The sequence below is a fragment of the Hemicordylus capensis genome, chromosome 9, assembly GCF_027244095.1.
Source record: "Hemicordylus capensis ecotype Gifberg chromosome 9, rHemCap1.1.pri, whole genome shotgun sequence".
NCBI classification, from domain to species: Eukaryota; Metazoa; Chordata; class Lepidosauria; order Squamata; family Cordylidae; genus Hemicordylus; species Hemicordylus capensis.
Window position 1 is genome coordinate 4,857,639 of NC_069665.1, and position 20,450 is coordinate 4,878,088.

The 20,450-nt window shown below is 44.7% G+C and overlaps 1 protein-coding gene across 2 annotated transcripts in view; it reads right to left on the reverse strand.

Annotated features, from left to right (window-relative positions):
* Positions 1–20,450, reverse strand: part of PHAF1 (phagosome assembly factor 1) — a 61,873-nt gene that overhangs the window by 40,804 nt on the left and 619 nt on the right. For both annotated transcript variants that reach the window (XM_053271319.1, XM_053271320.1), the window contains exons 2-3: positions 17,272–17,399; positions 4,216–4,298 (exon numbers count right to left, since the gene is read on the reverse strand). In XM_053271319.1, coding sequence (XP_053127294.1) covers positions 4,216–4,298; positions 17,272–17,335 — 147 coding nt within the window. In that variant the 5' untranslated portion in view covers positions 17,336–17,399. The remainder of the gene's footprint in view (positions 1–4,215; positions 4,299–17,271; positions 17,400–20,450) is intronic.

Sequence of the window (20,450 nt, forward strand, 5' to 3'; positions counted from 1 at the left end):
AAATTGGGACATTCTGTTAGCATTGCATGTCCTGAGGCTGGCTTCCAGTGGGAAGGCAAATAGTTTTCAGTCCCATTTACATTTGCTTGAGCACACATTTACATAGCACAAAGGATGTTTAAAAACCAACATCAACATACCACTGACACAATTAAGCAAAGCTGTTGCCCACTCTTACTTATTTCTCTACTAGGTATTTACTTGTTAGCCTTGGATATCATCAGTGGCCCAGTTCAGACAATCCAACAAGCCTTAATTTATTAGATGGTGATCAAGCGCTGAGTCTATGAGTGCCCTCCTCCTTCTCCTGCACCAGGCTAAATGCAAATTGTTAAAACACAATGTCCCATGATGTCTGAACCAGGAAACTGTGGTTTAAATTATCCCAACAGTCCGGGGCATGAAACCAGGATTAGGGATGTGCACGGAGCACAATTCAAAGCACGATTCATAACACATTTCCTGCACCTTTAAAATGGAGAAGAGGAGGTACATACCTGCTCCTCCACTCACTGCCTCCTCCTGAATCATGCGACACCAACACACACGGCTGGTCGCCACACATTCGCGGAGACCATGTGCATGCTGGTGTCATGCGGGGGGAACTGGGGGAGAGCACCAATGGCTGTACCTGTTCTCCTCTGTTTTAAAGGTGCAGGGGGTGGGTTATGAATTGTGCTTCAAATTGCTATTCGTGCACATCCTTAACCAGGATCAGTCTGAACAGAAACACTGTGTACACAAGTGCTGTGAACTCATGTCCACATACAAGCAACATGCACAATCCACCCTTCCCTTCCCCCAGAAAGCAAACTTGTTCATACATGTATGCAGAATCAGATACTGAATTGTGAGACACACATACAAAAGAAATGAATCACAGGCTGAAAAGGGTTGACCAAGTCAATGAACCCTGGAAATGTCAAGCGCTCTCAACACTTCTCTCTTTCATCATTGATTAAGAGATCATGTAGACAATCACAGGGTCGTCAACACAGTAATAGGGCTGCAACATACTTTGAAAAGCCTGGCTTGGGTTTTTAAGAATGGTCACCAGATAAATTTTTCCTTTTAAGACTGCACTGTACTCCGGGAGATTGAGAATTTCAGACCACTTGCTATTCTCCACACCCTGTCAACAAACTGGGCGACCCTGCTCCCAGTTCACTTTTTTCCACAGCAGAAGGCATGCTCTCAGTCATGGGCATATCCAGGAGGAAAAGATCTGAACACACCGCTGTTCAAAGTTACCTCAAATCATTTGTATTTACTAACAGTTTTTGAAGGCCCTTTGTTAGATAAAATTGGCAATACTAAAGTGGAGGGAAATTTTCCTGAAAATATAGTCCCTCATTTATCATATTGGGCAAACAAGACACAAAACGATGGGAGAACACCACAGTACTGTTCCCTCTAAGGCGTGCACATGTGCACACACTCACACATTTTATAATGTCCGCTCAGTTAATTTTAGATCCTGCTCAAGTTGAATCAGGAAGGCCCCACTCTGAATACATGTGCACACACACTGCCTTGATACTGCTGCCCAGAACAAAACTCACAGATGAAAAAAATGAGAGCACACACTGCACCACAGTACTGTACAAAGCAACTGAAAGCTTGTTAAATCAGCCAACTCCTAAATACTATCTCTAGATGGATTCCGATTAATCCACGAAGTGATGAACCACAAGGGGTGATTAAATAAAAACCAAAGCATCACAATTGCACATGGGAGACCTGTGACATGAAGCAGGTAGCAATGTTGTAGTTCAATGAATATGATTATGTCGAATATGTATATACTGCTTTTCAGCAAAAGTTCCCAAAGTGGTTTAAGCTCCTTTTGAGATGTGGGCTGAACCAGGAAGTAATAAGTTGCAAAAATCAATACAGTAAGACAAAACATAATAATGAAATATTAGCAGGTTTCATGAAAAAACCCTGATTAGTTTCACATTATCCAAGTGCCACAGGGAATTTATTTTAGAAAATTATCTGAACGAACAACAACAAAGACAAAATATGATGAGTATTTTCTGTAAAGTAATTCTGCAATTTAAGATTCATGATCCTACACAGTTATTAACTGACTACTTTTCATATCTACAGAATAAAGACATTGTGGAAGTAATAAATCCATGTAACCTAGAATAAAGGAGGACAAATCCGTTTAATTAAGGGAGTATGTAACTGGAAGAATTCCAGAGGTTTGGGATTTACTCATAATTATGTTGCATAATTGCTATGCATATGAGCACCAAATCAATTGGATATCAAGCATTTTGGCAGAAATTTTAAACTTGTGATTATTAATTGATAGTCATCTATTCCTTCCTAGAAAGTGCAGTATACATGGCAAGAAAGCTCTCAAAGGGCAATTCACACATTTCTAGATTTTTTTAAACCTCTTTTTTCACCATTTCCTTGCCAAGCAAATATTGTGGAGAGTTACAAATGGACAGTTTAATGGTGAAGAATTCAGGCATGCTAATCTTCAATGGCGAGTCAGAAAAGCAGGGAAGGAGTAATAAGAACAGGGATTACTGTCACACTAAATTATGATCTAATTATGCAACAACATGATTAAAACATCTCCATGGTTTAAACTGAACATATGAAGCTGTCTTCTACTGAGTCAGAGCACTGATGCATCCAGGTCAGTATTGTGTACAGTGGGGTCTTTCCCAGCCTGGCCTGGAAACATCATACTGCAAGTTGCACCCCCTTGCTTCCCTGCAAGGATAAACATAACCATGTACTGGGCTCCTTGGAGGAAGAGCGGGATATAAATGTAAAAATAAATAATAAATAAATATCATGGCAAGGCGAAGGAGAGCTGGTCTTGTGATCGCAAGCATGACTTGTCCCCTTAGCTAAGCAGGGTCTGCCCTGGTTGCATATGAATGGGAGACTTGATGTGCGAACACTGGAAGATCTTCCCCTCAGAGGATGGAGCTACTCTGGGAAGAGCATCTGAGGTTCCAAGTTCCCTCCCTGGCAGCATCTCCAAGATAGGGCTGAGAGAGATTCCTGCCTGCAACCTTGGAGAAGCCGCTGCCAGTCTGTGAAGACAATACTGAGCTAGATGGACCTATGCCATATATATTCAGTATATGGCAGCTTCCTAAGTTCTATCTGCCCTCCACCCTAACCCTAACCCAGAGAAGGAGCAGCTGAAGGAGGCTTGCTTTCTCCTCCCCTGCATGAAAGAACTCTGTTCCAACTGCTGGTTGCCTGGGGGCTAGAGTATCAAGAAAGCTCACTCTGGCTTCTGCCAGAATTTTAAATTATTTGTGTAAGATGCCTTGAAGATCATTTTTTCCAAAGGGCAGAAAATAAATCATCCAAATAAACAAATAGAGCCCTTTTGGGACAAGGAAACCATTTTTCTCATTTTTTTTTTTGCGATGTAAACGTCTCTGAGATTTATTTTGCTGTAATGATGATGATATCGCCAGGGAGTCAACATACATCCTATCTGCAGCTCAGCATTCTGCCACTGAGTTGCACTGCCTTTATAGGCAGAGCTGCCAGTCAGAGAGAAGCACGGTTTCCATTGTGCTTCCCACTGCTACATCAGCCTCTGCTTGTCTGTTTCAATATCATGACCACCTTCGAATCTGACTAGATGGCTTGGAATGCAATCATTGCTCAAGCAGAAACAAAGTTAGGAGGCAGGCAAACACAGACACAGACACAGACACAGACACAGACACACACACTTCTACAAAGGTGCTTGGACTCTTTAGTATGCTTCCTATAGTTCAGATTTATATGAATACGGCAAATATTTATATACCGCTTTTCAACAAAAGTCTCCAAAACAGTTTACATATGCAAATCTTCTTTCCCAATACCACATCATATTTCTCAACTCCTCATCTATACACAATGCAGTTTTTGTGAAAGCTAAATATTTGATTAGCCACATAAAACTGCACACGATAGCAAGGTCATAACACAGAACCTCTATATGTAAAACAAATATGACAAATCACCTGCTTTTTTTAAAAAATAGTGGAAATAAACAGCATGTAATTTTTAGAAAGCCACAAGCTTAGGATGTGGCAATTGTGAAGGATGACTCGACGTCATGTGGCCAGGCAACACACACAAAGGCATTACACAATACTGACACATCCTCCTGTCCCTGGTTGGTTAGTTAGTTATCTCCCACTGGACATTGAACAAGCAAAGCAGACCAGGGCTTACCTGTTCACTGTAGAGAACCTGGACATTTTTGATGATACGACAGTATTTCTGAAGAATTGCTACAGCCTGAGCCAATGGCATTCCTGCAGGAGGAGAAGAAAAAACACCAATAATTGTTATTTACATTGCTCCCTCCCAGGTTGGCAAAAATGTGTTTGCTCAGCAGGGTCAGTATGTGGCAATATTGCCACAGCCAAGAACAACAAGCTGAATAGCAGAAGCATTTGCAGCTCGTGACTAATTCAGTCCTACCTCATCAATCAAATTAGAAGAAACCTGTGTTTCCAGAACAGAAGTATCTGTGCTTAGCCACTGAGCCAGACCATTTTCTAAGAAGCTGGACAAGAGACTGTATCACAAGGCAGACATAAAAGAAATGGTCTAATTAACCTTTAAAAAAACCCCACATGCATCCAAATTTAGTAACTTATAATTTAACATCTCTTCACTCTAGTCAGGAAGCGAGAATACATCTCTAGACATTTCTTTGTGCCCACAATTGTTCACTTTCTGTCGCTCCCACTTCTCAGGCTTCCAAATGGGTTTGCGGTACACATTCATGGCTTTCTTTTCCCTAAAGACCACAGTCTGTCAAGGGCCATTTCACACATAACACGGTAACAAACTCAGGTTTGTCACTGCCAAGTGCACTTTTAACAGGGGGGTGGAGGGGCAGATCTCTGACCAGTGTATTGACACATGTGTTTTGAAATACTTTGTTGATGCATCCACATTTTACATTTTTAGGTGAGCACCTAAAAATAACAAGAGAAGTTGTCTCTGGGACACCAGCTGCTAAATCCTTGCTCTTTCAGATATGAAGCTTGAAGGGTACAGGAGGAAAAACTTCTAGAGTTATAACCATTTAACTCAATATGGACTATTAATCTAAAAATAGGTTTCTTTCTCAACATGCTCCCAGTTCTTGGACTAAACATCTTAAAAGTCCTTTGACATCAAATTCTTCTTTGCTGCAACTCCTAAAAGGTTTGTTTTATCAAAACAGTAGAATAATATCACACACATAGAAGTCATTCACACAATCAGAAACTCTGTTCTGCCCAGGTTTGGGAGCTGTGTGTGCTCCCAATTTTCGGTTGTGTGGAAGCAAGTTCCTCCTCCTACCTTGCACAATCACTTCTACCCAGGTTTTCCTCCTACCTTGCTTCCACACAACCAAAAATTGGGAGCACACACAGCTCCTAAACCTAGGTAGAACAGAGTTTTCAATTGTGTGAACGACTTCGTAGCATTCTAGGGAAATATCTTTGGCATATTCAGTATGGTTTTGATTGGAATGATCTAGTGAACTCCACAACCCTTAATGATATCTTGTCCTAAAGCTAACAATTCAAAATGTAAAAACGATCAGATCGCCGAGAGGGACAAATCTTTTGTCGTCTCAAAAGGGGAGGGGGGGACCATCTGTGAACAAGTTACAGGTTTCTTATTCTGTTGTAAACTGCCCAGAGACGTAAGTTTTGGGCGATATAAAAATGTTTTAATAAAAAATTAAAAAATATATTCCTTGCTCATTCATATCATTTTGTTTTAGTAAAAAGTAAGCCTATAATAATAATGACGATGATGATAAGATTGCTGCATGCGAGTTTAGTCATTCAAATCCTCAAATTTTTTTTTAGTTTCTTGCTTTAGTTTTGTTAAGGCTTGGTGTAGTACAGCCATTAACTCAAGGGGTTCCCAAACTTGTGTCCCCAGATGTTCTTGGACTACAACTCCCATCATCCCCAGCCACACCTGATGGAAGTTGTAGTCCAACATCTGAGAACCCAAGTTTGAGAACCCCTAAGTTAACCCATGGCATTAAACAGCATTTCTGTAGCTGTCTTTGCAGCTGCAAGGTGGCGGATAATATTGGCCTACCTTACAAATGTGAAGTGCTCTGAATGCTCCAAAGCAATAGATCAGTGCTATCCTTGTGTTCCTAAACTTTCTTGGGTTAAGCTGAGACGAGCCCAGAAGTCAGAAATTTACCCTGTCTATAAACATGAAATGTCACTCACACTACTTACACCCACTGCTCAAGGGTCCTCAGCAGCAGGAGTGAAAAGAAGTACATAGGAACAGCCCTGCTGGATTGGGCCCAAGGAGGCCCATCTAGTCCAGCATCCTGTTTCGCACAGTGGCCCACCAGATGCCACTGGGAGCCTACAAGCAGGAGTTGAGGGCATGCCTTCTCTCCTTCTGTTACTCCTCTGCAACTGGTACTCAGAGGCATCGTGCCTTTGAGGCTGGAGGTGGCCTCTAGCCCTCCACCTAATAGCCAATGATAGACCTCTCCTCCATGAAGTTATCCAAACCCCTCTTAAAGCCATCCAGGCTGTTGGCTGTCACCACATCTTGTGGCAGAGAATTCCACAAGCTGATTATGGATCATGCATGTAATACATTACTGCAGAGGCATTACAGGAACAGTGGAAGCTGGAGTCAGTGAGGCCGTGCACAATTTCTCACTGGGGAGGACCGCGGGGAAGGCAGGAGCTGCCAGAAAGGACAGAAGATGGCAGCTGCTGGAAATTGTGGACCAGAAGCAAGCTGTTTAACCCAGCAGCGATCGACAGCCAAGGTTAAGTGAACCAAATTCACCTGGCCAAATGCTGGGTTAAGAAGTGGGGTTTGACCTCACTCCCAGCGCTTCACATGTGCAGCCTAACCCAGGCTGGGCTGCCCTATCCTGGGTTAGGCTGCACATGTGAATACCCTCAGAATGTTTTACTCCTCTGAACCCATCTACCTTGCTGTTTGTCAGCAAAAAAACAAAACAAAACCCCACCCCCCCCACCCCACAAACCCTTATAAGGTTTGCAGCTGCAAACTCATTGTCAGATTTACAGTGTAACTCATCAAATATAAATGAAGAACAGAGATCTTTGGTGCAACATTTGTTCCCTCAAGTACTTCTCAGTGGGCAAACAAGTTTCTTCATAAATGCCAGACTCTGTGATAGCCACAGTTCAGCTTGCTTCTTTCCTTTGTGACTTATTGCTAATTAACTTGTGCAGGCCGATTCAGCAGCAGAGCTCTCTGCAACACTTGGTAATATATCCGCATTTCTGCTCAACATCTCTTGCTTATCACCTACCAGGTATGCTCAAATGACTGTGTAATAATCCCAGGAAAGGAACATGTTTTTCGAGCTCATAAGAGTCAAATAATTTAACAGGGCGATGGAGGGACAGGCTTGCACTGGGGGCAAAGTGAAATGTGGGTGTTTGGGAACCTACTTGTGAGGACATAAGCAATTTGAGGGACTTCCATTCGTAATATTATTTGGAGGACTATCATCTTGCAAATAAAGAGCATCAGTAATGTGCTCTTCAGTTATTCAGAAGATAAGCCTTTTATTATTCTTAAGGTCCAAAAGGGTCAGAGCGGAGAGGGGTTGGGATATCCTCTTCCAGTGATCCAGCTACAAGGATTCCTCTTAGAGCAAGGGTAGGCCATGGGCAGCTCTCCAGACATTGCTGAACTACAACTCCCACCGACCCCTAGCCACAATTTAGTACAGCTGGGGATGATGGGAGTTGTAGTTCAGCAACATCTGGAGAGCCACACGTTGCCTACTCCTGTCCTAGAGGGTGCAGATAAGACATAGTCAACTTTATTCAGAAGTTTGCATTGGAGAGAAAGACAATGGCTGAAATCCTAACAGAGCCTGCTGCCGCAGATGCAATCAGCTAACAGGACCAGTGGGACGGAAATGTCAATTACCTATCCTTCTCCAGAAGCACTCTGTGCCATCTGAAAATACGTCCCTAGGTCGTGCAGCTCCCAGGGACATATTTTTAGGTGACAGAGAGGACTTCTGGGGAAGTGGAGGTTGTTACTCATGAGTGCAGGTGCTGCTTTAGTCTGGAACTCAACCACAGCACCAAGACATCTCATGAACCATGGGTGCTTCACTACTCAGGATGCCAGCCACTGTACACTATTCCATGTTTCTTGCACCAGCTTATGTCCTGACTGGTTTTGGAATATATGGCTCCATCTTGCAAACCTTCCTACACGAGCCTGTAAGTAACAAAACAGCTCTATCAATCAATCCCTGACAGCAGCACGTGCATGTGCATGCGCGCACGCGCGCACACACACACACACACACACTGATTAGCACACCAAGAAACTCACACATTCTTTGTTGATCAAAAAAGTTCAAGAGTTGTGAGAAGCATATTTCCCAACAGCTCTAATTAGTTACATCAGTAGTAACTGCCAAGTTCATTGGTTTTCCAAGAAACATCCTAGTTTCTCAATCAGTCATTTCGCCACCTCTAGAAAAGAGGTGGGAGGTGTTTGAGGTATGAGTACAGCTAGAATAGTCTCTTCAGAAGATGTTGTCTACCTCAAGGATCTCAAAACAGCTGGAAGGCCACTGTTTGAGACCCTATATGATACAATCTCCGATTTACAGCAAACTTTGATTATTACAGACAACAGACTTTGCATGCTTGACAGAAGTTCCAGCATCCTCCAAGTCTTTGACCAAGACAGACTATGAATTTCTGGCTAAAGTTCAGTCTGGAGTTCACAGTTCTTTAATACTGAATATAATACAAATATATAGTAAAGCAATACAAATCCAGATCCACATTCCACAAGATACATAAACTGGTTGCTTGCAAATTGCCTAGTCAACAAGATCTTGTTCAAGGGTTATCAGCCTTGGGTCCCCAGGTTGGACCACAACTTCCATCATGGCCTTTAGCCATTATGACTGGGGTTGATGGGAGCTGTAGTCCTATAACACGTGGAGACCCAAGGTTGGGAACTCCAACAAGTGGACAAGAGAGCTGGTCACAAAGAGAGAAACTATTATAAAGTGCTTCATACTCTACACACGGTAGCCAGGGTGTCCTTATTGGTGGAGATGGACCACAATCATGAACAATGGGTCAATTTTGCCCCACTGCAATTTCCAAGTACTACGTTTTGTATTCATCCATATGGATAAACGGCAGGCACTTGAATATGAGAGAAGAGGATGAGGGTGGATAATACAGTCTGACTTGGTAGAAGGAAGCTTCCTATGTAAGCCTCACTATAGCCTTTAATAGGCCTAATGTGTTTTCAATTAAAATCTTTTGTCGAGGGCACCATAATAAAAAACCAACAACAACAAACAATTGTACTTGACTAAATACAGGATTAATATCCAAATACAAGGGACACTCTTGGCAAATTGTACACATATAAACCCTTATAAAAATAATTTAAGCATACAATTCATTACTTGTTTCCAACAAACCAGGCCTGCTCAACTTAGGCCCCCCAGCTGTTTTTGAACTACAACTCCCATAATTCCCAGCCACAGTGGCCAATAGCCAGGTGTTTATGGGAATTGTAGGCCAACATCTGCAGGAGGGCTGAAGTTCAGCAGCTCTGCATAAACCACCCAAAACTCTGCCTAGGGTAGCTATTCTATTATGAATTATAAACAAATAAGAAACCATTCTTATACAAGAGGATATACCTAAATTAATTATATTCTACATGTAACGAGATAATTACACCCACAGAGAAAACAAACATACCAAAGTAATATGTGAAAACTGCATAAATAAATCTCCACAAAGCAAGCATAATGTAGCAGTTGTATTAAGAACCCAGGCTTACCTTTCACAACTTCATAATAAAGCTTTCCACAACTTTCCATGAGCAGTAAGTAAAATTGTCCCATTAATTGCATTGCTTATAGGTAACAGTGTCTGAAGTAGACTGCCTCATAACTGTGACATTTAAATTTGTGTGTGCATATACATACATGCTCTCTCTTTCTGGGGTATCTGAGCTGAAGCTTTGTTACAGGAGGGGAACACTTCTTTTAAAAGGTTGGGAAGCCGCGACTTAGACAATCTACAGCAGAGATCCTCAACATTGGGCCCCCAGATGTTCTTGGACTTCAACTCCCAAAATCCCCAGCCAAAGGCCACTGGGCCTGGGGATTATGGGAGTTGAAGTCCAAGAACATCTGGGGGCCCAACGTTGAGGACCCCTGATCTACAGGAAAAAATCAGTTTCTTCTTCTCAGTTGCAAGAAACACAGTTTCCAGAAAATTTGATCTTGTAGAACCTGCAATGCTAATATTTTCAACCCTGTATTGAATGTTCAGGCACAAATCTGAGTTACACAACAAAACAGTACGGAAAAGAATTTTTTTTTAAAAAATCAGTGAAGTATCAGCTACTCCACAGAAATTCAGTAAAGATGGATTGGCTCCACTGATGCTAATAACTTCAGGGATCTCGAAGGAGACTCCTTGCCAGGATTTAGAATATTATAGAGCAGCACGGTTCTACAGAGATCATTTTTCATCATTGCAGCACTAACATCTTTGAGCAATATGTCTGTAGTCCCATTCTCCCTGCGTTGGAATAGCAACAAAGTAAAACAGAGGTTTGGCTACAAAATGCACAATGGAAGGATTTATTAAGTTCGCAAATTTATATACGTGTTTTTACCTCTTTTTAAATTTGTTGTACACCACCCAGAGCCTTGGGATGGGGTGGTTTATAAATGCAACAAACAAACAAACAGCCCAAAATTCACATCTCTTACAGTAAAACCCACCACATTTCACATGGGGTTGGATCTGGGCTATGGAAGAAGCAAAAAGGACCTCTAAACTTTGCTGAGGATTCAGTAACACAAAAACAAACAGGAGGCTGAAATCCTAAACATACCTCCCAAGGAGTATGGCCCATTAACACAGTGGGACTTATTGCCAAGCTGACACAGGATTGCACCGTAAGTGCAGTTGCATGTGAGCAAAGATACTGAAGGCTGGGGTGAAACACCCTGGCCAAATGTGGCTGTGGACGGTAGGCGTTGTAGTCCAACATCTGGGAACTCAGGTTTGAGAACCCCGACCTATGGGGACTATGACAGTCAAATGAAAGATGCACAGAGCAGGGTTTTGCCGGCTTCTTCTGATAAAGACAATGCCCCTTTTGTTTGTTTGTTTGTTTGTTTGCCTTTAGGAAAAACAAGCAAGAGCTCACAACAAGCCCTCTTTTTGTTGTTGTTTTGTATCTTAACCACATGAGCAGCCTTGAATGCTTTGGAAAAAGGAGATATATAAGTCCCTTAAATAAACAAACAGTTCTGCAATACACGGGATAATGAAGTAGGATTCCCAATTAGTAACATGGTACGCTGTGGTCTACTGAGTCAATCTATCTAGCTTAGCATTGAGCTGGCTCTCCCAGGTTTCAGCAGGAGTCTCTCCCAGCCCTACTTGGAGATGCTGCCAGGGATTGAACCTGGAACCTTCTGCATGCAAAGCAGATGCTCTAGAACCGAGCGTCCCCAATTGTCCTGTTTATAGGGGATCGGGCATCCATTTACTTTGACAGAGTAGCAATAATTATTACAAACAAAACAGGCCTTGACTGTTTTCTCCGGATCCAAGAGCCAGCCCCCAAAATTAGGACGCTTAACAAAATTACCACACTTAGCAACGGACATTATGGAAGGGGCACTCAAAAGGGCTTTTCTTTATCCCCTTTATAGGTAACATACAGGTGAAACTCGGAAAATTAGAATATCGTGCAAAAGTCCATTAATTTCAGTAATGCAAATTAAAAGGTGAATTTTATGAATTTTCATGAAAATTTTATGAATTTTCATGAAAACCCCAAATCCACAATCTCAGAAAATTAGAATATTACATGGAACCAATAAGACAAGGATTGAAGAATAGAACAATATCGGACCTCTGAAAAGTATACAGTGTACTGTGCTTGATTGGCCAGCAAACTCGCCTGACCTGACCCCATAGAGAATCTATGGGGCATTGCCAAGAGAAGGATGAGAGACATGAGACCAAACAATGCAGAATTGCTGAAGGCCGCTAATGAAGCATCCTGGTCTTCCATAATACCTCATCAGTGCCACAGGCTGATAGCATCCATGCCACGCCGCATTGAGGCAGTAATTGCTGCAAAGGGCCCAAACCAAGTACTGAATACATATGCATGCTTATACTTTTCAGAGGTCCGATATTGTTCTATTCTTCAATCCTTGTCTTCTTGGTTCCATGTAATATTCTAATTTTCTGAGATTGTGGATTTGGGGTTTTCATGAGCTGTAAGCCATGATCATCACAATTATAACAAATTAAGGCTTGACTTATCTCGCTTTGCATGTAATGCGTCTGTCTCATATATCAGTTTCACCTTTTAATTTGCATTACTGAAATTAATGGACTTTTGCACGATATTCTAATTTTCCGAGTTTCACCTGTAGAAACAGGGTTGCCTGGGACAAATGAAGATGTTATTAAATAATTCCACCTCTGAATACCCGAGTCTAGGTGCCACCGTTAAATCTGTAGGCATCATGACTCCCTGGCACCTGGGATTTGTCAAGCCTTGGTACAAAACTAATTGCATCTCAATCCCAAGTCACCACAGATGTCACCAAGTAATCTAACCACTTTGCCATCATGCTTCTTAAACTTGGTGTAAGAAACTTAAATCACAGTTAGAGATTTTCATCAAGCGAGGCACTATCCTAAGCCTTGTGCCAACAACAAAATATGGTAACCTTCACCCTGAAAACAGTTAAGAATTAGTGTGCAGGGCAGGGAAAGGACAAGAGAAAAAAATAGTGAAAGATGTCTTGTTCTCTAAAGGAGGGTTAAATGAGGGGGGGGGGAATATTTTTTCCGAAATATAACCATTAGATTTTCCTTAACCCCGAACTCCATTCATTAGGATTACTTTACATCAGTGCATCTGAAAAGTGCATGCACGCACGCGCACACATACACACACACCTGTAGAATAAATCTAAAGGCCATCGCTGATGGGGTAAATGAGGAGAGGACATATAAGCCTTCAATTCCCAGCAGACCCCCCAAGACAGTCTTAAACGACCAATGCTGAAAATCCTAGGAGCCAGCACCCAATTATGAAACCTGACTCAAGTCACATAAATACAAATATGTCCAGCTACAAAATGAACCTAAGTTTGGCTGAGCTCCATACTGAAGGACAGGACAATCTCTACAAAGCTAATGTCAGGATCAGTGTTCCCTCTAAGGTGTGCACACACAAGGTTTTTATTTTATTTTTATGTCTGCTCAGTTAGTTTCAGATCCCGCTCAGGTTGAATCAGGAAGGTCCAAGTCTGAATGCATGTGCGCACACACTGCCTTGATAATGCCACCCAGAACGAAACTCATTCGGCACACAGATGAAAAGAATTAGAGAGAACACTGGCCAGGATCGGGCCTAAGAAGTGTGAGATGCTGTATGGCAGTCACTCATGGAGCACCTCCATATATTATTTTGGACATATCAAGAATGTCCAAATAAAGGTCAGGGAGCAAAAGGGGAGATGCTAGCGAGGAGAGGGAGATTGCAAGTGGGCCTACAGGAAAACAGAAGACAGACGCTGTACTAACTGGGAAGCAATGGAACAAAACACCAGAAGAGTTATTGTTTCCTTGATGAGAGTCTAAGGGTGGCTGGGTGCTTTTGGGACCAGATCTGGGCTGTACATCCAGCAGTAAGCATTGAGACACAGTCTGTTCCCCTCTGAACTGTGTGCACACCACAAAAACACATTTCCTGATCCAACAAATACAGTCAGCATGCAGAGACCGCTTTCCCCATGCAGATCAGCGGCACTGCCTGTGCAAGTCTGCAAACTGGGGAAGAACTGTATCCAGTAACTCGGCTGATATATGCATAACCTGGGGTCCCAAGGGGTGATACAAAGGCACACGATGCAGAGACATTGCTGTGTCTGACATAAAAACAGCCCTGCTGGATCAGGCCCAAGGACGATCTAGTCCTGCATCCTGTTTCCCACAGTGGCTCACCAGATGGCTCTGGGAAGCAAGAGATGAGGGCACACCCTCTCTCCTGCTGTTGCTCCCCTGCAACTGGTATTTAGAGGCATCTTGCCCCTGAGGCTGGAGGTGGCCTATAGCCCTCAGACTCATAGCCATTGAAAGAACTGTCCTCTATGAACTTGTCTAAGCCCCTTTTAAAGCCATCCAAGTTAGTGGCCATCACCACATTCTGTGGCAGAGAATTCCATAGATTAGCCATAAAGGTAAAGCATGCCGTTGAGTCGGTGTCAACTCCTGGTGGTTGTCTTTGGTAGAATACAGGAGGAGTTTACCATTGGCATCTCCCGCACAGCATAAGATGATGCCTTTCAGCACCTTCCCATATCGCTGCTGCCTGATATAGGTGTAGTCATGCACTGTGAGAAAAGGTACATACTTTTTTTGGTCCTAAATTTGATCCTACTGCCTGGGAAACCGATGCAGCCTGTCTTGAGTCCCATCGTGGAAGACAGGCGGGATATAAATGCAATATTAAAATGTAGGGATGAGAAAAGTGGCTATTTTTAAGGGGTAACGAGACAACTCAGAAAGAGAGCAGATGCTTTGCTTGCAGGTGGCCTTGGGTTCAATTCCTGGCACCTCTCCAGCCAAAATAATCTTAGGTAACAGGCCTGGGAAATATCCCTCTTTGCGTGAGAACTTGACTACCAGCTGTCAGAGTAGACAATATTTGGAAGGATGGACCAATGACACTATGATTTATGTTGCTTCGAATTCAGTTTTACCTTTGCTTCAAGGAACTCAGAGGGGTACAATGTTCCCTCCAAGAAGAAAACCCCAGCATCCAAAGCCCACAGCAACTAGGGATTCTGGGAGTTGTAGTCAACAACATCTGAGATTCCCTCTTACAGGGAACACTGGAGGAGTATACATAGGGTTATTCTGTTTTATCTTCACAACAGCCCTGCAGGGCAGGTTAGGCTAAGAGAAAGTGACTGGCCCAACATTACCTACCAAATTTCACAATGGAGAAAGGACTGGACCCATGTCTCCCTGATTCAAGCTTAACACACTATCTACTATGTCACATTTGCTAACTGAATGGATGTGGGTTTTATTTATTTAAATCAGGGGTTCTCAAACTTGGGTCCCCAGATGGCTTTTGGCCACTGTGGCTGGGGATGATGGGAGTTGGAGTCCAACATCATCTGGGGACCCAAGGCTGAGAACCCCTGCTTTCGAGGATTTGTATCACACCTTTTCACTCATATCCCACCCCCCACCCCCCGTCTTCAAGGCAGCACACAAGTCACTGAACAATAACATGAATTAGCTCTCCCTCTAGAGTTCTCCAAACAGGATTACCAGATCTCAGATTATTTCAAACACTTCTTCTATTGCTTCTTATGTTAAATGGGGCTACTGTACCAGCATTCCAAGCTTCCTCCAAAAATCCTATATAATAAAAGGCTAAGTGAGTGGCCATGGCTTTGGAACGTTGGGGATCTGCGTCCCTGCCTCCCTGGGCTGTTCTGGGCCTGCGCGAAGCGCAGGCCCAGAACAGCCCAAGGGACACAGGACCTCAGACACCAGTGTCCCACAGCCACGGGCGTCCATTAGCCGGTGTGTGGCGGCGGGGGAAAGTGGCCGAGGCGGCGGCAGAGCCGCCGCCTCAGCCATGAGCTGCGGCATGGCGAGAGGAGGCCGAGGCAACCAGAAGCGGCCGCCCTGAAAAAGGCGAGGGCAATGGCGGCGGGGGAAGACCGAGACGGGGGACAGGGAAGCTGGGCGAGGTGGCGGCGAAGCCGCCAACGAGGCCCCCGCCCGCTCACAGCCGCTGCCCCCAGCTGCTCACCCGCCCTCCCAGCTGCCCAAAATGAAGCTGGGCGAGGTGGCGGCAAAGCCGCCAACGAGGCCCCCGCCCGCTCACAGCCGCTGCCGCCGCCTGCTCACCCGCCCTCCCAGCTGCCCAAAATCACCTTCCTCGCTCCCCCCCAAAAAAGATTAAGGGCCAAAATGGCCCATGAGAAGGTTGCCGCCCCCGCCTATTGCCCTCCCGCCCACCCAGCTGCCGAAGACCACCTTACCCGCTCCAGCCCGAGGGAAAAGAGAGGAGCTCACGAGCAGAGCTCCTCTCTGTGCTAAGTCACTGCTCAATCTGCCGCTATGTACGCAAAGGACGCCTATTGCGTCCATTGCGACAGTATGGGCAGCAGCTTAACACAGAGAGTAGCTCTGTTCCCGAGTTCCTCTCTTCTCCTTCGGGCTGGAGCGGGTAAGGTGGGCTCCGGCAGCTGGGTGCACGGGAGGGCGATAGGCGGGGGCGGCGACCTTCTCATGGGCCATTTTGGCCGTTATTCATCCACACACACACACCCCCAAAAAGTAAAAGCAAAATAAGGGAGAAGAACAAAAACAGAGACAACAACAACAACAACAAAAATAGGGAGAGAGAGGGGACAAGGGGGAAAAAAAGAGACAGAAAGAGAGAGAGAGAGAGAGAGAGACAGAAAAGACGGGATAGAAAGCTAGCGCCCGTTATCATAACGGGCTTAAAAATACTAGTATATAGATAAACCAAGATCTTTGTCTGGAAAAGCACTCCACAACTGTCAGGAAGGCTGAAGACTCAATGCCAGCCGTTCTGAGCAATAGCCATATGACCTCTGATGGGTGTTGCTAAACATGATAGAATTACAGGAGGAGGAAGTGCCAAAGCAAAGTATAAACAAATAAAAATGACCCAGTTTGAGGGCCCCAGTGAAGCATTTGTAGGTAAACCAAACAACATTATCTGAGTTATGCAGAATTAGGTGGTTGAATTCTGGACGCTACCACTTCAGTAGATTTCACCTATAAAGTCATATTTTAATGCTCTTATACTTTGTTTTTAAATCCTGCATGCAGTAAGTTAACATGCCCATAAGAAGGCTATGCTAAACCTTTCTTGCTGAAGTGCTAACTTGCGACATTCAGGAAGGCTTTTACATGGAGGAGGGCAAAATATGACTTGCATCTGCTAACTCCCCCAGTATACCACCTCACCTTGTGTACTGAAATGACTGACTCTCAGAAGAAATGTCCTTGCTCTTACCATCATTTGCTTTCAACATATATTAAAGTTGCATCTGAAAATAAGCTCTCAGGACAATGCTAAAAGGAAACTCCCGCTGTCAAGGCCCATCTACCGCTTTTTACTACAAAAAAGGTGTTGCAGAGGCAACAAACCACTTACCCAAGGTAAATTCCCATTGTTCATTCCCAAGAGATCGCTCGGGAACCACCTCCAGATCTAGCATTGGGCCAGGCAGAGGAACGGCCCAGTAATCACACAGCAGGGTCAAGACGTTACTGCAGTTTGACCTGAACAGGGAGAGAACACACCCAGGATTATGTCGCATCCTTCTAAGCTAATGTCATAACCCAAAGCAACATGCAAACACACCTCTTGCTTAAACTCTGATGAGGAAACCACAGCTCCAAAGGGCTGGCCTGATGTTATTGTTAATAAGGATGTTACGAATAACCATCAGCTAACCCAGGGGTTCTCAAACTTGGTTCCCTAGAAGTTTGACTACAGTGCCCATCGCCCCTAGATGTTGTTGGACTACAACAGAGAGGGGAGCTACTCTTGTGGTAGCAAGTACGAACTGTCCCCTTTGCTAAGCAGGGTCCACCTTGGTTTGCATTTGGATGGGTGACTACATGTGTGAGCACTGTCTGCTGAAAGATATTCCCCTTAGGGGATGGGGCTGTAGCTCAGTGGAAGAACAAATCTGCTTTGCATGAGGAAGATCTCAGGTTCACTCCCTGGCATCTCAAAGTAGGGCCAAGAGAGGCTCCTGCCTGTAATTTTGGAGTGCCACTGCCAGTCAATGTAGACAATATTGAGCCAGGCAGACCAAGTGTCTGACTCAATATAAGGCAGCTTCCTGTATGCCTGTGCACTACTCCTACCACCCCCAGCCACAACGGCCAAAGGCCACTGGGTTATCTCAGAGGTTCTCAGACTTAGGTCTCCAGATGTTGCTGGACTACAACTCCCATCATCCCCAGCCACAATGGCCACCATTGTGGCTGGAGATGATGGGAACTGTAGTCCAACATCTGGAAACCTAAGCCTGAGAACTCCTGAGCTAACCTATCTCCCCTTTTGGCTAGGTTCCACAAGAATTCTAAAAGGATTCCCCAAATAGTAAATGTTCAGAGCTTGAAGCATGACATAATTATGCAAGCGCTGGCAAGATCCGGCTCCTTTGGAGATTGTCGATGCATCTTCCCCTCCAGTCATGCTCACTTTGAGGCTACATCTCAATAGGCCAATATATAGGCTAAGTGCTTTCAGAACTGATAGGCATGCAGGCTGTTGTGTCCCAACTTGTCCCCCTGCCAGGAACAAAAGTGAATTATATTGATCCCCTCACTATCTAAGCACAGGATAACCCCTCTTGCCTCCACACCCCCACACTACAATGAGTCTATTGTGCAAGAGAAAGCAAAGGGCTTTCTCAGGATAAAATCCAAAAAACTTTCCAAACATGCTATTGTTCCTAAGGTGAAAGGGTGAAAGGACAGGCCACCTCCTCCTAGAGGTCAAGCTCCCTTCACACACTCAAGATCAACATGCAGGAAATGCTCTGTGCCCCATTCTCCCATTGAAGGAATAGCTGGAGCCCCCACTCCCACCCCATGCATGGGCAGAAACACCCCTTAAGCATCCATCAGCATCCAGCAACTCAGAATAAAGATGCCTCCTCCAGTCAGGAGCCACAAGCAGGTGAAATCTGCCTTGAACCTACCCCCTTGAGGGGCAGAAACCCGGATAATATTCTGACTCTGTCCATTAGGAGCAGGCACTAAACATGTCATCCAGGGATGGTGGGGGTTGTAGTCCAACATCATCCTTGAACCCGAGGTTGGGAACCCCTGTCTTAGAGAGAGGCACCCACTGCCCAGATTACCCCAAGTCCTCATGATGAATGGTTCTCACCACACTTTGGCAGCCTCTAAAAGTGAACCACCCCCTCCCCAGCTTTGATCAAACAGGACTCATGGGGAAAAAAGTAGAGGGTCCAGCGAGACCCTTCCCCGCCAGCACATGTTGGAACTTGACAAAAAGGCAAGAAAAACTTCACTTCATCTCCCATAAGGCCAAGAGGTCCATGCTGACCCCTAAGACCTTGCCAAAAGCTCTTCTCCTATTAGGGGCAAACATTTTGGTTGCCAAATGGGACCAAGCCCCACTTGCCAGAGTAAATAATCCAGCTCCCCATGGAGGTACCAAAACAAAACAAAACAAAACAAAAACAACCAGACACTCAGACTCCCCATTCTGCTTCTCAAAGACAACCCCAAATATTGCACTTCTGTGAGCTCACTCTATATAGGGCCATACAACAACAGCCCTCCTGCAGATGTGGGACTACAACTCCCATAACCCCTATTGGCCACAATGGCTGGGGATGATGGGAGCTGGAGTCCCAAAAAAGCCAGAGGGTCAAAGTTGTGCATTCCTGCTCTATACACACACACCAAGACACAGATTCTTAAGGAGGCCCTAAAGCAAGGGTTCCCAACCAGAGTTCCTCCAGATATTGATGAACTACAACTCCCATCACCCCCAGGCACAATAATTAGTAGCTGGGGGGTGACGTTTTAGTTCAGCAACATCTGGAGGGACCCTGGTTGGGAACCCCTGCTCTAAAGGGACACACACACCTCCTCCTACACAGGACAGGCAAGGAATATTATGGGGTGTGGGTCTTTCCCTATCTTCCTAAGGGTCCATGTCTTCCATTTATCCCTGCCTCCACTTTCCTTTTGTTTTTATTTTAAGTTGTGAGCCTCCTGGGGGCAGCAACCTTTTTCATTCTTTGTACAGAGCCATCTCACTGTGCTAAATACTATAAATAAATACTAAATACTAAAACCATCCCATCTTACACAATCCCACCGTGGCACTCATGGTCCACCCACCCACCCACAACCTAGAAGAAATTTCTCCCCCCTCAATTCCAACTGGGGCACCATTAACCCTTGAGCAGGGGTGCCCAACCCCAGATGTTGCAGGACTACAACTCCCATCACCCCCAGCCACAGTGGCCAAAATCCATTATGGAATGTTGGGGCGGGGGTTCTTTTCCTTGTACCTCCATTTCATCCCCACCTCCAATTTCTGCCTCCCACCAGGGGGTGATGGGAATTGTAGTATAGCAGCATCAGGCCACCTAAGCCTGAGAAGCTCTGCCCTGGAGGGTAGACCCCCAACAAGCAGCGTGCCTCTCCACCCTGGGGTGGGGAGGAACCCCTGCCTCACTTTTCCCCTCCATCACAAAAGCGACCCCTCCTCCCTCCAAAGCCCACTCTCTCAGAAGTAAACCCTGGGGGGGGCCACACCCCACCCGCTCCAGCAGC